Source organism: Pantherophis guttatus, chromosome 6 (genome assembly GCF_059756535.1).
Source record: "Pantherophis guttatus breed Tessera chromosome 6, ASM5975653v1, whole genome shotgun sequence".
Lineage (NCBI taxonomy): Eukaryota > Metazoa > Chordata > Lepidosauria > Squamata > Colubridae > Pantherophis > Pantherophis guttatus.
In genome coordinates, this window is record NC_142068.1 from 24,861,760 (window position 1) to 24,878,500 (window position 16,741).

General features: G+C 37.1%; 1 protein-coding gene across 5 annotated transcripts; it reads right to left on the reverse strand.

Annotated features, from left to right (window-relative positions):
* Positions 1–477: 477 nt before the first annotated feature.
* LOC117678246 (lysosomal amino acid transporter 1 homolog) lies at positions 478–16,410 on the reverse strand. Of its 5 annotated transcripts, none has more exons than XM_060683028.2 (9): positions 15,971–16,410; positions 14,126–14,225; positions 11,027–11,352; positions 9,604–9,733; positions 9,303–9,393; positions 5,770–5,894; positions 5,211–5,306; positions 3,785–3,970; positions 478–2,073 (listed from the first exon to the last, which is right to left on the reverse strand). In XM_060683028.2, the coding sequence occupies exons 3-9, from the start codon at positions 11,206–11,208 to the stop codon at positions 1,978–1,980; spliced, it is 906 nt and encodes a 301-aa protein (XP_060539011.2). In that variant the 5' UTR covers positions 11,209–11,352; positions 14,126–14,225; positions 15,971–16,410; the 3' UTR covers positions 478–1,977. The 5 variants fall into 5 exon arrangements, with proteins under 5 accessions (XP_060539011.2, XP_060539012.2, XP_087728670.1 ...); XM_060683029.2 differs by having other exon boundaries at positions 15,738–16,373; XM_087872544.1 differs by having other exon boundaries at positions 14,913–16,087.
* Positions 16,411–16,741: the final 331 nt, after the last annotated feature.

Here is a 16,741-nt window from a genome sequence, read left to right on the forward strand (position 1 = left end):
TAACATAAAGTTGAGGTTTGGGAAATAAGGAAGAAATCAGTTTTCAACATGTAGTAATGATCTCTTTTATTTTATTTTATTTTTTAGTCTGGTGTAACTGGGTTGGAAACCTCCAAGCATGTTCTTTGACTGAAGGCAGAGGCTAGTAAGAAACAAGGAAAGGTTGTGTTTGTCAAAAAAAAAAAAACCTTGCATAATATGATGATGAAATACTGAACAAATAAAAACAGGATTTATGAAGGTTAAATGTAAACGACATTTAACTTAAACGAACATGGACAGAACAATTTTAAAATATTTTTTGGATATTAATTTACTAAGAAAATACTTCTACTGTTTTGATTAGAAAGCCAGGATAAACCAAGATAAACTCTGCAAGGTAAAGACTTGCACTATTATTTTGTCCAAAAGGGTTTTATAACAAATCTAAATATAAAGTCCAACAAATTATTAACAATTCAATTGAAAAAACCAATCTGAAGTGAAAATAAAAAGTTTAATATGCACCTGAATATGTTTAACTTATTAAAAAGATCTTTTCCCATTACAGCAGAGATGCCCAAAGGCAAGATAGTCAAACTCAAGAGTCTCCTTTTTTTCTCTATCCTGCCATCTTACAGACTCTGAACTTCAAGTATGTAGATGTGCTTAGTTAATGTATTAAATTAAAATTCAATGTTAATCAAAAGAAACAATGTTTTTATACACAATGCACACAGAAACATAAAATTTGGCAGTATCACCACATTCCATGCTGCTCAATTAATTAATTCTTTTAAAAAGTTGACTCAAACATCCCTCTGTACTTAATTCTGCCCTCATCAGTGATACATAATAAAACCTAAGAATCTCATTAGGATTGGAAGCAAGGCAACCATCCAGAGGGACCAGCTACAGCAAACCACAGTTCAAAACTTGCTAAGCTTTTAAATGGCAACTGATAACAGCTAGCAAATTTTGAAATTAAACCTCAACAGAAAGAATATGCTTTTTCAACATGATGCTGGGATGACTCCAAAGCATATTGTAATTCTTTTAGCAGGGCTTTAAAATAAGCACATGTGGAACTAAAATTGATATTTGCACTCAAAAATATGGAGTCAAGCTGCAAGTCTCATTTCAAAATACCGAGCAGAGCATCTTTATCCCCATTGTTCAGATATTGGCAGGAGGATCCGTAAGAGTGAGGAATAAGTACTGACAGAGATGGAGCGCATGGAGTTCTTCAGCCTTGCTGCCTGCCAGCATGTTGCTTCCAAAACATTCTCCATGGATGGATGTTGCTGTAAGCCTCAACAGAAAGATTTTCTATTCCTGCGGTAAGCTGTTCTTAATTTCATGCGAGATTTGGACTTTCAGTGCACTATTACTGTGAAATGTGGTTATCCATCTAAAAATCATTATGAAATGCTAACTCCAAAAAGAGTTACCATGATGGTTTCTTTCCATTCTTCCTATGTTTGATTGTTCAGCAAAACAAGGGGGGGGGGATACAGTATTGGAAGAGTTTTAGCAAACAATATTACATTGGCCATGTTTCGTATGCATTACATTGTATAAATTATCAAGAAATATATATATATATGCAACTGTAAATTTCTTTAACAATTAACACCAAGAAAAAAGGAAGTAACAATAACTGGTATCCAATATTCCAAAAATTAGATAATATCTAAGAAATACAATTCTTAAAATCCAAGCAATGTATTCATCCTGAAACTTTTCATTTTGGCTTCATTACTTTTTGCAATAATTTAAGATTAATCATAAATCAGCTTTAAGATTAATGTTAATAATCTGGCAATAGTTTAAGAACCTAATTAACATCATTCTCTGCTTATAAAAAAAATCTTTAAGGCTTTAGAATGAATACACTGGCAGGGATCCAGAACTGATCTATTCTATGCAAGTCAACAAGATAGTTAATTACAGATCCAAGTTATTCTAAAAGAATGTGAGACCAAAGAAATGTGCACATTAAGAATCTTCATTTATGAGCAAGGGTTCCACCTCCAAGGCCACTGAAGCAAGTCTCTTGTTTTGCGGTCTGTATATAATAAATTGTGCAGTTATCTGGATGTACAGTTAAGAGAAATATTATTGAGGTCAAACAAAAACTACTTGAAAATGAACATGGCATAATTTAAGAGAAATCAAACAATTATTTATTTATTTATTTATTTATTTATTTATTTATTGGTTGGTTGGTTGGTTGGTTGGTTGGTTGGTTGGTTGGTTGGTTCGATTTATATGCCGCCCTTTTCCGGAGACTCAGGGCAGCTTACAATGCATTAAACAATAGCCTTCATACTTTTGTATATACCTGCTTAGTAGGGCTTTTGCTCCCTCCCCTCAAAGCGGTGTTCTTTTTTATACAAAGTCAGCTTATTGCCCCCACAAACCGGGTCCTCATTTTACCTACCTCGAAAGGATGGAAGGCTGAGTCAACCTTGAGCCTCGTGAGATTTGAACTTGCAATAATTGCAGGCAGCTGGTGTTACTTAACAGTGCTTTAGTCAGCTGCGCCACCAAGGCTCTTACCATTTTACTCTTAACAAATTACTCTTACCATTTATTTATTGGTGAAATCAGTTTGTTACAAAACACTGTAGAAATAATATGAACATGACCCTTAATATTTTAAAAAAGAAATTTAGAAATTTAGAAAAACAAATTCACATATAAATTGCTTATCCCTTCTGTAGAGCTGGACAAGAAAATGTTCCTTGCTTCCAGAGCTGTAGATAACTGTATGAAGATAAGAGAGAAACAAACAGACATACACATACACATGGGAGAGGGGCGAATGTTTCATTTCTGCTTTGAAATAAAAATATTGTGAAACATACATCATTGGGAAATATACAGGTAGTCCTTGACTTACAATCACAATTGAGCCCAAAATTTCTGTTGCTAAGTGAGACTGTGAGTTCTGCCCCATTTTATGACCTTTCTTGACACAGCTATTAAGGAGATGTGAATCACCAAAGTCAAATAAACATTTACTATAAGATTTTTTTTAGGTCGTTAAATTAGAGAGACAATGAAAATATATGAATATGGAAATGAATTGAATTCACCCAGGTTTTATAATTTAATAAGGATTTAGGCTTATTTCCCCAGAATTGTTATTTTTGATTTTATTGTTACAGTATAGGATACAAACAATTATTTTAACTCAAAGATTAGCAGATTCAACCTATATATAAAATCAAGTTATCATCTTAATTAAAATCTCTACATACCTTGTTTTCCCCTAAAATAAGACATCTCCTGATAATAAGCCCAATTGGGCTTTTGAATGCATGTGCTAAAATAAATCCCCTTGAAAATAAGCCCTCCCCAAAAATAAGCCCTCCCCAAAAATATTTAACTACGTGCACAGCCGGTCCCCGCCATTTCCTCTGATTAGGGTTAGGGAGACAGTGCTGGAAATCATGTAAGATGGCAAGAGGAGCTCCGTCTTGCTCCACGCACCCCAAAATAATAAGACATCCCCCAAAATAAGCCCAAACACTTATTTCGGGATTGAAAAAATATAAAACAAGGTCTTATTTTTGGGAAAACATGGTACATATTCTTACATATTCTGTTCTGTAACAACAATAAAACTTATGCCAACTGATCAGAAATCTGATGAAGAAAACCAGCAGTCCTCCTTATCAATTACTATTACATATAAAACCCTGAAAATATTTCAGATAAATAACTATTACTTTATCATTTGACAACAAAGTCCTATTAATTTAATTCAGAATTATCAATTTTCATTAGAAAAGGATACAAAAATATCTAGTAATAATACTCCAAAGCTCCCAATAAACCAAGGAAGATGATGCCAGAAATAAAGATTTATAAGATATTGTGTTGCAGGCATCTTTAAGAGAAGACTCAGGCCATATGTGCCATTGCCTATCATGGCTAATGCAAACAAAATATAAGATGTCCCATCTGTCGATCTTCTTTGGAACTAAAGGATAATATAGCAAAGCAGTGTTATAAGTAATTCATTATGTATCTGAAATAACTGTTTCGTGACCATTGTAAGCTTTTGAATTCATGTTGTCCTCAGTTCCACAAAGATTAGAACACATCAAATATGATGAAATTGGACAGAGATGAAGTTGGAGTCCAGTGTATCCTCCCTTAAATCATCCAAAATTAAAAAAGAAACCACCAATTGGAATTATCTTTTATTATTCAATATATAGCATCGATAAATTAGTGTTCATTAAAAGTATGGAAAACTGGGATAGTATTGAAAAGATGAGTGAGAAACTTAAATCTTGAATAAAAGCACTCAACATTACAATGTGTTTTTTTTTTTTTTGGAAAGACTCCATTTATAAAAAAATATTTAAGATTAATCTCAAATGCAGATCTAGAATCTTAAAATCTTTAATTTCAGGAATTTTTTAATGGCTCAACACAAATAATGAGTTGTATTAAAACTATCAGGGATTTTTGGATACTGAAGAAATTACTTTAATTATTCCAGTCCTGTTTCTTCTTAATCAGTGAAATCTAACCTTGTTCTCGATAAACTGAATCTAAATGCAATAGAAGTCCGCTGTTAAAGCTGTAAGCGTTTAGAAAATTCAGCTTATTTTACACATAATTCAACCAATATTTCCATGCTAATTGCTTTGTTTACTGATCATTTTCACAACTTTTAAGAGTATCATATTTCAATTGCAAATAGATGAAGTCATAATTTTGGATATGTATTTTCTAGCAGATAATATGTGTGACATAGTCTATAGTATTGGTGTCAAACCCAAGGCCCACGGGCCACATGCGGCCCGCAGGCTGCTTAAATCTGGCCCACAGGGCTGGCCTGGAAATAGCAAGGGACTGGCCCACGGTGCCTCTGCCAGCCAAAATGGGGCGTGGGGGGATGCATGCCCCTCCATCCCGTTTTCAGCCTGGACACCTCCTGCAGCACTCTGCTGGCCAAAAAGGGGTGCGGGGGCGCTTGTGCCCCCACACCCTGTTTTGGCTGGCAAAGTGCTGCAGGAGGCATCCGTCCCCTCTCCCCACCCCCTGGCTGGCCCCTTGGAGAACTATAATGCTGATCCAGCCCTCAAAGAAATCCAGTTTGACAATCCTAGTCTATAGGGGTGATTTTAGAAGTGAGATTGTAATTGATCATTCACTTTATCTATGAATGTTATAAGTAGGCACATTATCTTCAGAACCAATAAACTTACATTTTTATAGAGCTGAGGAATTCTAGATCCCAAGTAAAACACACACGATAAATAGCCACAAACAAAGCCTGATATTTCAACCATGCCATGAGACTTCTGAGGAGTTAAAAATAGAAAACTATTAACATTTGCAGAAGGAAATTCAAAAATAACTTGTTAATAGTATGCTATGTACTAAAACAGTGAACATGGAAATCCTTGTCTAAATTGAAAACAGAGTATTCCAAACATTGGGGATAGTAGATATTTTCTATATAATTTGAGTTTGTTACTCTTTAGAATCTTTAGAAATATCTTATAGTTTATAAATATTAAGATAAGGACGCCCTCAAGTAGAATTCATCTTCTGAGTAATATATTGATATATCTGCATGGTTTTCTTTGCAAAATATAAAAAAGATTTGCTGCTATCTTCTTCCACATCTATATCCCATCTGAGTATTAACTAACTCCATTTCTGTGTAGGGTTTTGTTTCTGCTTTCATTTTGGGAAATCAGTTGTCATCTTGCCTAATGTATCTACATGGAAATTTGACAGTAATTTAAAACAAGGATTTACCTCATTGGATCCCAAAATAGTATTCTGGACTTTATTTCTCATCAACAGCTGAGTAGGTAAGATTAAACATAGTAGTAAGCATAGCATGACCCACGCTATACAAGAATACTTCATATTCATTCCGCCTTTGAAAGACAAATGAAAAATAGGGCAAACAAAGTATTTGATTGCTTTAAAAAAACTCTTTGCAATATAAATGGTACTATTCTAATACACATGAGTAGCAGGGTGTTTTTATATTGAGTAAACTGTTTTATCATCAATGATCTTGCAGGATAAATTTTGCAATAGCCCTATGTAGTACCAATAATGTTTATTTGGTCAATGTCTAGTAAGATTTTAAAATATACAACACAAAAGTAAAATTGAATGGATGAAATAAAATACCAACATAACAAGAGGTTGAAAAGATATAAGATAAGCTACTATAATTATATGTTAATTAACTGTGCAGATGTAAATTTAAAATACTGCAATATATGAAATAAAAACACATAACCTAAAAGTGATAAATAAAATAAAAGTGGTTATCCCAGGGACCAGTTTTGCTTTATTTCCATTGCGGAACTCAAAATTTGGCTACTGACCAAGTAATCAAGGATTCTGAATCTTCCAGATGATTCAGATACAAATTATCTGGCCTTCCTTGGAATTTAAATATTAGGGGAAGAATATAAGAAGGCCTCAACTCCCTACAGAATTTATAGTGTGATAATACATGAAAAATAGGTTTGAATTCCTTGTAATCAAATGACAGGTATGCTTGGTTAATGGGGTTTTGAAGTATCTGCCTAGCACCAATGCGGATGGTAAAATATTTCTGGTTTGGAAAAATGCTATCCTCAACCCAGGAAAAGTTAAGATTTTGTAAGTATTTTGCTTCTTCCCAAGCCTCTTTGTTGTACCAATTTCTGTCATATTGGGGCAACCTATTAACTTTAGCTTCTTCATACCCTATATATCCTTTACTTGGTCATATCCTAAAGAAATCAGGAATATTCTGGAAAACCTGCACAATTCCAACCTCTGCTTGGCAACCTATTTCCAGGATGAAGGAAAATTAATCATTAAAAGTAAATGGATCAGCCCAGCTGGGAAGAATTGGATTTTCAGGAATTAATTCACCCACTTCCTTCATGCCCTTAACCTAGATTATGGGCATTCCTATCTTAAGCCTTAACTGGGTGTTTGCTGTTCCATTGAGGGCAGCAAGGATTGATTTCAAGAATTTTGTTTGCACTGATTTCAGTGCATCCTTCTTTACCTAAATTCCCACTTGTGCACTGTAAACGTTTTAGGCCCTTGAACTGGCCTCAAAAAGATTGAATGCTGCATAATGAATTGGTCTCTCCTTACCTACAAAAGGCACTTTCTAGTAATTGAAGATCTAAGGGGTTAGCTACGTTGCTTAATTCTGGTGCTCATTCCAGGTGCCTTTAGAATGGAAAACCACTGCAAAGTATTTACCCACTTTTCGGAGTATAAAACACACCTTTTTTCCGCCTAAAAGGGAGTGAAAATTTAGGTGCATCTTATACACCAAATGTAGCCCCGCCCACCCACTGGCCCCCACCCTTTGGCCGCTGCCTCGCAGCAGTTACCTCTTTGCAAGCAAACAGCAAGAAAAAACAGCTTTCAGCTGTTTTTTTGCTGTCGGCCAAACAATGTCGACTAGCGACGCCCAGGGGGAGAGCCTTCTGTGGGGGCACCAACCCTCTGGAACGAGCTGCCCCTAGATGTGTGTATGATCCCCAACCTGCGCACCTTTCGCCGCGTCCTGAAGACTCTCTTGTTTCAACAAGCCGGGCTGGCCTAACATGAATATGAATTTTAATGGGTGTATGTAAGTTTTTTTAATTTGTGGGACAAATTTTTGTATATTTGATTTTAATGGTTTTTAAATTTTTGTAAATTTTATGTGTTTTAATATGGCTGTACACCGCCCTGAGTCCTTCGGGAGAAGGGCGGTATAGAAGTCTAATAAAAGTAAAGTAAAGTAAAGTAAGCTTCAGCACAGCCTAATTACCACAAGTTGATTGGATCAGCCTCCCGACTCTCAGCTAATTTGCTCTCAGCTGTTTTGCGCAGGCCTCTGCTGCTTGCTGCAAAGAGGTAAATTGCTGGAGCAGATTTTTTTTTCTGTGTGCTAATCAAGCTATGCTGAAAACAAAACTGAAAGTAAAGCAGGCTGTTTGCTGTTTGCTGCAACAAGGCAAAATTGCTCAGAGGCAGAGGCAGAGGCAGAGGCAGAGGCAGATTTCTTTTTCTTCTTTTCCTCACCAAAAAAGGTAGGTGCGTCTTATACTCCGAAAAATATAGTAAATGAAATATGGGCTACAACGTCCATGATAGTTGAATAGCTCTAGCAAAGACCAGAATTTTAGATCTCTCAGAATTTACAACCAATTGATTTTATCTGCAGTACCATAATATTGCTATCATTGTTCTTTTCAATCCTACATGGGTTTTACGAAATTACAGTAGTTTCCTCAGCATGGAGGACTATAGGGATTTTGCACCTCGTAGTTTAGAAGTCCAGGTTATGAAAAAGGTCTACCACTGAATTGATGTATATGTTCAAAAAAGAGGGGATAAAAAATATATCCCTAATACACACCTTTCAGAACAATCAATGTGTCACAGAGGGACCTTTGGGGATTACACCTCACTCTTATATCCTTATGGAATATAAGAGTACCTGCCCTTATGCCATTGAAACGAAGTAAGATCACAAATAATGTTAAATGTATTGCACTAATACTGTGATGGGGAACCTATGGCACCTGTGGGCATGCGAGCATTGCCCTAGCTCAGCTCCAGTGTGCATGCACGTGCCGGCCAGCTGATTTTCGGGCCTTCCGGGCCCACTGGAAGTCAGGAAATGGGCCATTTCCAGCCTCTGGATGGCCTCCGGGGGGGGGGGGGAGGCAGTTTTTGCTCTCCCCAGGCTCCAAGAAAGCCTCTGGAGCCTGGGGAGGGCAAAAAATGGACCTACCAGGCCCACCAGTAATCTTTTTGCCATTGCATGACAAAAGCGAGGGGAGTGCGGGGAGCGGGTCGCACGTGCATGTGGGGGTGGGACAGGGGGGCATTGAACTATGGGTGTGGGCATGCGCGTGCGTGACCCCCCCATGCTCCCCATGCTTTTGGCACATGACAGTAAAAAGGTGAGCCATTACTGCCCTAATGGAATATGATGTATTTTATACTTCCTTTTTGTTGGCTAGTACATATAGCTGTTACTGTGAACAATGTGAACAAATTCATTCTGTAACTTGCCAACTACAGCAAAATATCCTTCAGCAACCAGGTTAGTGATGCGTTATTCAAGCTTTTAGCTTCATCTTTTTTTCCTGCTGATGTTTCACGTACACCATTCTAAAATTACAGAATTCTAAATGCAACAATCTTAATCTTACCCTGTAACTCCATCGTGCCATTTAAATTTGCATAGTTTGGGCAGTTTTAAATGCCGCATATAAATATTGAAGACATTACCCTCTACTACAAAGATCTCAATTGAAAATACTTACATTTTGTTATCTTCTGATTTTTTAACTTATAGTAGAAAAACTGAGATATCACAATTATGTCCATGTTAATATAAAAAATTGCCGTTACAGTCTGGAAAAGAGTAAAAAAAATCAAGCCTAATTTCATATATCAATTTATAGAACATATAATAATATACATGCCAAAAGTTTTGCTCACTCACTCACTCAGTCTTGTTATTTTCTTTTAGAGAAGATTCAATAAAAAGAACATTCCAAAGTGCATATTTATAAATATTAGCCACTGTCAAGTGTAAAAAACTAAAACTCTAGTGAAATTTACCTGTATTGGAAGTTGATTTGTCAAATAGCAGCCAATAAAATTGGTGAGGTCTCCTGCAAGCCAGCACAGCAGAAAACCCAAGGAAAGTGCTTGCTCCACTTTTCCATTCTGGTAGGCTACATAGAGTTGACTGGGGAGGGAAAAAAACAATGGAACTGTCCAGCAACTCAAGAGTTCATAAAATGCATCTCAGTCAACTTGGATAAAAGCAAAGATAAAGGAAGTATACAGAAGAAAAGGAACAAGTTCTCTGAAATAGAACTGAATAGAACCATATAATATTGACTGTAATTATTTTTAGAATACAAGAAAAACCTTCTCTCACAGTTTATTAATTAATCTGTGAAGACAATTAGTAGTACAGGAAAGTCCTTGACTTATGACTCATTTAAGAACCGTTCAAACTTACGGCACTGAAAAGAAGTGACTTATGATTGGCCTTCCCACTTATGACCATCCCAGTGTCACCTAATCAAAATCTGAGCACTTGACAGTTGGCTCAACAACTGCAGTGATTTGCTTCAACAACTGTGCCAAAACGATTGTAGAATCAGGTTCTATTCATTTAACAATTGTATTGTTTAGCGACAGAAGTTCCAATTTCAACTGTAGTCATATATCGAGGACTACCCGTATCCAATTGTACAAGCAAGGAATGAATTTGTTCCTCTTGGCATCTGTTCCATTTCATGGCAAAATCCACTTGTTTTGCACTGCACTCACTTCCTTCATATAGCAAAGATATCAGCGTATTATGCTGTTTAGATCTGAGAGATAGTGACTGGCTCCAAGGTCGCCAGTTGGCTTCCATGACGAAGGAAGGACTAGAACTTGGGTCTTCCAATTTCTAGTCCATTCCCTTAACCACTACATCATAATGGCTTTCTATGAACAAAGAATGGAGGTTAAGGGATTATTCACTAGGATTTCATGACTGAGAAAACATTGACCTATTGATTATTCTGGCTCAGCCCATTGTGGATGTTTTTCGCTCAAAACACACATAAGCCTAACATGGAACTGAGTCCAGAAAGAGCCCCAGGGAATACAGAGTAATGCATCCCACATATGCCAAGAATGGTTATTTCTTGATTTTTTTCAAAGAAACAGTTGTGTATCCATTTTTCCTCCAAGATAAAGCAGAAGGAAACATCGCACCCACTACTCTTGTAGGAAGGCGCTTCCGATGACATACATTGGTGTTTTCAAGACACCGCCACAATAGAATATAACCAACTAATTTATCAACCATCACAGAATACTTTAAACAGAAGAAACATGCTGCTCTGGCTTATCTATTTATAATATGTAGAAAGGAACAGAAATCCATCAAAGAATAAACCAAACTGGCAATTTCTGAGTAAAGCCTCAGGCAAGATTGCTCATGTATGAAGCTGAAAAATACTTAAAGGTTTAAACTCACGGCAGTGCAGCAAACAGAAAGCAGGCAATGGAGATCAGTCCCAGCAGAATGCTCCAGTATTCCCATGCATTCCTGACACATTCTTCAAGAAGATGCCAAATCCAGGGTGTTCCATTCAGACACAGTTTCTTAGCTTCTACTGGAGAAATATTGAAAGCAGGGGGATGAAGCTGAAGAGCCATCTATTCAGGTTCAGGGATATTACTTCAAATTTGGCTCCGCTTTGAACCCCATACAAATCCTTTTATCAATTTTGAATACGTTCTTTCCCTTGTCCAAGCTCTCACACAGAGATAGATAATTTGCTTCCAACCTCACAGATGGGTCTGCAATTCAAACAAAATAACACACCCAGCATGAATACATCAATTTAAATAGACAGATCCAAATTATTCTATTTGGACACATATGAAAGGCAAACTCAAAGCAAGGGAGAATTTGTAGACATTAACCGACAGTGCTTAAACATGTTTACAGATTGAAGTTGGACATTTTTGTAACAGTTATTGTTCATTTTTAAGTACAACACAAAGGTTTAAAAGGAGTTTAAAGCTCATAAAGCAGAGGTCCTCAACCCTCGGTCCATGGACCGGCACCGGGCCACAGCATGACCGAAACCAGGCTGCAGAAACAAGTGAAGCCCTATAAACAAAATGCAGGCAGCACATGAAACCACATCCCCTCTGGCCCACTGAAAAAGAGGATGTGGAAAGTAAAGGCCAAGGAGGTCCCAGTGATGGTAGGAACATTTGGGCTGTGATGCCAAAATTGAAAAAGTGGTTCTAACAGATCCCAGGAACCACATCAGAGCTCTCTGTCCAGAAGAGTGCAGTGCTAGGAATATCTAAAATAATTGTGTAGAACCCTCAACTCTTCGGCCTCAGGTAGAAATTCGAGATTGAGGAAGACATATACTACCCCTATGGGTGGGAAGAGAATTTTTTGGAAAACAGGAATATTACCAAAAAGAAATAAGAAATGGGAAAAAATTATCACATACATTTTTATTTTTTACAATAATTTGCCATTTTCACATTATAAGAATGGATGCCTATTACTAATACATTTAAATGTATGGAATCAAATGAACAGATTTGCCACATATACATCCTATGTAACTAATTTTTATTGAAAATTAAAGGATTGAATGAAACTTCCTAAAATTGAAATATTAAACCAATGAAATATGAAGGCAATATATCTTGTACTGAAACTTTCCAAAATTCATTTGTATATTCAGTGTTATGAAACCAGAGAAAAGTTTACAATAATGAGCTAATTCTGATCTGACCCTCCTGCCCAATCTAAGGGGATGTGTAATGATAGGAGTAAAATGGTCCCTCAAATACCATGATTCCATGTCATGTAGGCTTTTGTCAGGTAATAACCAACACCTTGAATTACATGTGGAAGCAAACTGGAAGCTACTGCAGCTTGTGGAGCAAAGATATAACATGGGCAAAGAAGGCACACCCCTCATTTTCCATATCCACCCCCAGGCTAGGGACCGATTCCCAATCATCCAGAAGCCTACTTACCTGCTCCATCAAGGGGTACCTACTCAGAATAGCTTCTGCCTACAGCACTCAGCAGATCTCCTGGCCTATCCATACACGCTCCTGCTCTCACCAGGCACTCATCCAAACAGATCTAAGGGTGATCAGAGGCAAGTGTTCTTCCCTCTCCAGGGTTCCACTGAGGCAGTGGATTTGTTTTCAGTAAGGTAGCTGAACATGTACAGATAGCTCCTGAAGCATCCACGCAAGCTTTGTACAGATTCCGCTATTTTAACAATTTTAGAAAATATGCTTTCACACATCAGCTGAATACTTGCCTAGTGCTAATTAGCAAAGTACATATCCCAAATATTTATATAAGATACTGTAGGAGTCACTAAATCTATTATCCAATATTCAACATTTAGTAAAACGTTATCTGAACCTGAGCATGAAATTGCATCAGCAAAAGTTTGATTCTTATGCTAAGATAGCACTAACTATGTTAGACTACTACTTTGTTCCAGTTAATAATTGTGAAATACAGAGAGAAATATGGGATATTTGAGAAACAGTGAGATGGACTGATTGCAGAAAAACTGGGATCTTTTGCATCTGCAATTTTAGATAGTACCTGTTATGGGTAAAAGATAGGACTTTCAGATATTAAATAGTAGCTCTAGGATGTCGCTTCATTTTATCCTCACGATACCACCTCTGTGAGATGATTTGGCTTGAAAAAGATTGTCTGGTCTAGAATCACTGAGAGACTTTATACAGCTGAGGCCAGAATTAACACAGGTCTCCCCAGTTTTTCTTCAATATCTCAATATAATTTGATTTACTGAAGATGAGATTTTGGTTTTGGAATATATCTGTCTTTACTAGAATGCAGAGATTACCAGATGTGAATCAATTAATCACCTGCAAATTGGTTCAGCTTGTATTCCGTATTGGAATAGATATTGGAAATTGCTGCTTATACAGATATGAAATTAAATTTTATTTTAGTTTTGGAAATTTAAACAATAGAAAACTTTTCTTATTTATTTATTTTTCTTTAAAAATGTATAGAAACTCAGGGAATTTCACATCTGTATATATATCATAGTATATGGCTCAATGATGTCACAGATTATTGACAATTTATGATCCTAATAGAAAGAGATTACTTTTTCCCCTATCTTGAAAAAAAAGGAATTTGAAAGTCATAATAACAATGTACATTTTATTGCTGGCTATTTAACTAAATTTATCAGCTCCGTTATTCAAATTTGCATTGTTAATTAATTTGTCCTACAATCTTCACATACAAATTCAGAATCAAAGCCTTTTGAGTTTTGTGGGGACCTTATTCTTAGAGAAGTGACTAGTGTTAGAAAATTAGTACTTTTTCTTAAGTTCATTGTCTTAGTTCTAATGTCTTAACTCTGACAAGCACCTTTTTTTAAAAATAGACTATATTTTATTACTTTTTTTTTACAGTTTGAAATGGAGACAAAGAATGTAAAATCGGGTAAACAGCTGTAAAACTAAACCAATACTACAGTGAGAGGAAAAAAATCAATGCAATGCATTATTAAAGTAGAATACACTTCATTACCTCAGGGCCTGCATGTTCCTGAGAAGCCTCTGAGACAACTCTAACAACACAGTGAACATCAAACTGGCACTGAATATTGGTAGAAATTAACATCTTGTATCTTTTAAGAAAAACAAAACAATTTGCTTCAGTCAAACAAATATTTTGATTATGATATCATATCTTTCCTCATTTTCTTCTAGGAGGATGTCCAAATTTATTCAGCGATACTTATACCTTATTTTTGAAATTTCACTGGACATCTATAAAGCTTAGCTATAAGCAGTATTAGAGAAAGCAAACAATAGTATTTATACAGGTAAGCCTACAATTCTTATGAAGGTCTGGCCTTTGGCTTTCTGCCTTTACAATATTTCCTTAGATTCCGGTTATTCTGCTGTATGTTGCTAATTAATGTTTAGGCCATACCAGCAATTGTCAAAAAAATGAACTTACTATCACAAAATTTTCATAGAAAACCTGTTATGTTTGCTCATAACCAAGGTTGACTGATACTTTTAACCCAAGTCTACACCCTGACCTTTGGAGATTAACCGTTAAAAACAATGGTTCATATTTCAGGCAAGAAGATTCAAAAATAATCTCCAAAGTAAACAATTTCCAACAATGTAATTAACAGAAAAGAACTCGCCATCTCCCACCAGACATACACATGCAAAGAGAATGATCTAGTTCAGGCGTTGCTTTACACCATAATTTGGGTTTTACAAACCCAAATAATGTATATGCAACATTATGCCAAACCCACATCAGCCACATTATGATGTAATGCCATGTGTGAACATACCTCACAATCACACTTTGCAAACAGGGAGCCTGCACAGGAGCTAATATCACACAATAATCACAGATTAATAGAAAAACTGGCTCACTAGCATCCTTCCACCACTTCTTCATTTTCTTGTCATTGTAAAAGAGGTCATTAATCTTAGGTAATGATGCTACAGTTGCCAAACAAAGGTAAATCCCACCAATTCCAGTTTAGCCTTTTTCAAGCACCCATGGAAAGCAAGAAAGAATGGTGGAAGGAGAAAAAACACCTGATATCTCGAGCTTCACATACAAGAGTTGATTTTTGAAATGGTGCCTATGAGTTTAGGAACAGGATTAATGCACGGATAGATGAAATTCTGCATAGCCACCAGCCATCCGGCACTGAAAAATTATTCTGAATATGTCAAAGGAAGGGCTACAGCTAAATCCTCCTCTCCCCTTTTCAGCTTGGTTGCCCTCCAGAAGTGTTGGGTTCCCATGTAGAGCAATAATAAAAAGAGGCCAAATTTCATGCTTCTATCATCTATCTATCTAATCTATCTATCTATCATCTATCTATCTATCATCTATCTAACTATCTATCATCTATCTCATCTATCTATCTATCATCTATCTATCTATCATCTATCTATCATCTATCTATCTCTATCATCTATCTATCTATCTATCTATCTATCTATCATCTATCTATCTATCTATCCTCTATCATCTATCTATCATCTATCTATCTATCTATCTATCTATCTATCTATCTATCTATCTATCTATCTATCTCTCCTCCGACCCCTCCACCAGCTGCTTTGCGGGTATGTTAGCCTTCAGTTCTCATAACTCTCACCCTTAGCCTAGCCTTCATCCTTAATGGGTGGGAACTGCGGGAACAAGCCACCAAGATTGATGGCTTAAAAACCACCCTTAAACCAAGCTAGGCGGATGAAACGCTCGGAGGAACCAGGCAGCCGGTTGGCTCAAGGCTTTTGGGTCAGTGTTTGGAGAAGTCAGTTCTTATCTGAGCCGGGAGAAGCCTCCCAAGGGCTGCCTCCGCTGTCTCGAGTGGGAAGAAGAGGGTACCCTGGTTTTTCCCAATCGGTCTTTCTTCACTTCGGTCCCGCTGGCTGCTTCCTTCTACCGCCCGCTTCCACCCGCGGTCGAAACCTCCGCTCTTCCTTCGAGTCGCCCAACAAAAGCAGCAGGACGGCGAAGCGCATCCCCGCGGCACCAAAGCGCCGAGCGGCCGTTTCCTTCCTTCGGCCCACAGCGGAGGAAGGGAGAAAAAAGGAGGCTGAGGGTTTGCAGCTCCCTCTGCTGCCCGCCAGCCGCCTTTTCGCAGGCGATCCTCCAGGAGAGTTTCGTGTGTGTGTTTGTGTTTGTCTATATGTTTGGTGTGTGTCTGTGTGTGTGTCTTGGGGGCCGAAAGTTCTAGAATCAGAGGTCTTCAAACTTGGCAACTTTAAGACTTGTGGACTTCAACTCCCAGAATTCTCCAGCCAGCTTTGCTGGCTGGAGAATTCTGGGAGTTGAAGTCCACAAGTCTTAAAGCTGCCAAGTTTGAAGACTTCTGTTCTAGATAATCCCAGTCAACGTTTGCATTGTCCTGGCGCTGCTCTGTTGGGTATCCTGGAAAAAAAAATATCTCCAGGTTATTATTTTATTCCCCCCATCTCATTTTAAGCCTAAATTTGCTTTAAAATGTGGCTCTCACACACACCCCGGAGTATTCTATGAAATAAAAAGATGGGGTATAAATCAAAGAAACTTCCTAACAATTCATTATGGTTTCAATCAGTGGTGGGTTTCAAAAATTTTTACTACCGGTTCTGTGGGTGTGGCTTGGTGGGCGTG

Coding starts and splice junctions, on each gene's coding strand:
- LOC117678246 (XM_060683028.2), bottom strand. CDS start 11,208: ATGGCTCTTCAGCTTCATCCCCCTGCTTTCAATATTTCTCCAGTAGAA. Junction 9,734..11,026: donor TTTCTGTTTGCTGCACTGCC/GTGAGTTTAAAC, acceptor TTCCCTCCCCAG/TCAACTCTATGTAGCCTACC. Junction 5,895..9,302: donor AAATCAGAAGATAACAAAAT/GTAAGTATTTTC, acceptor TGTCTTTCAAAG/GCGGAATGAATATGAAGTAT.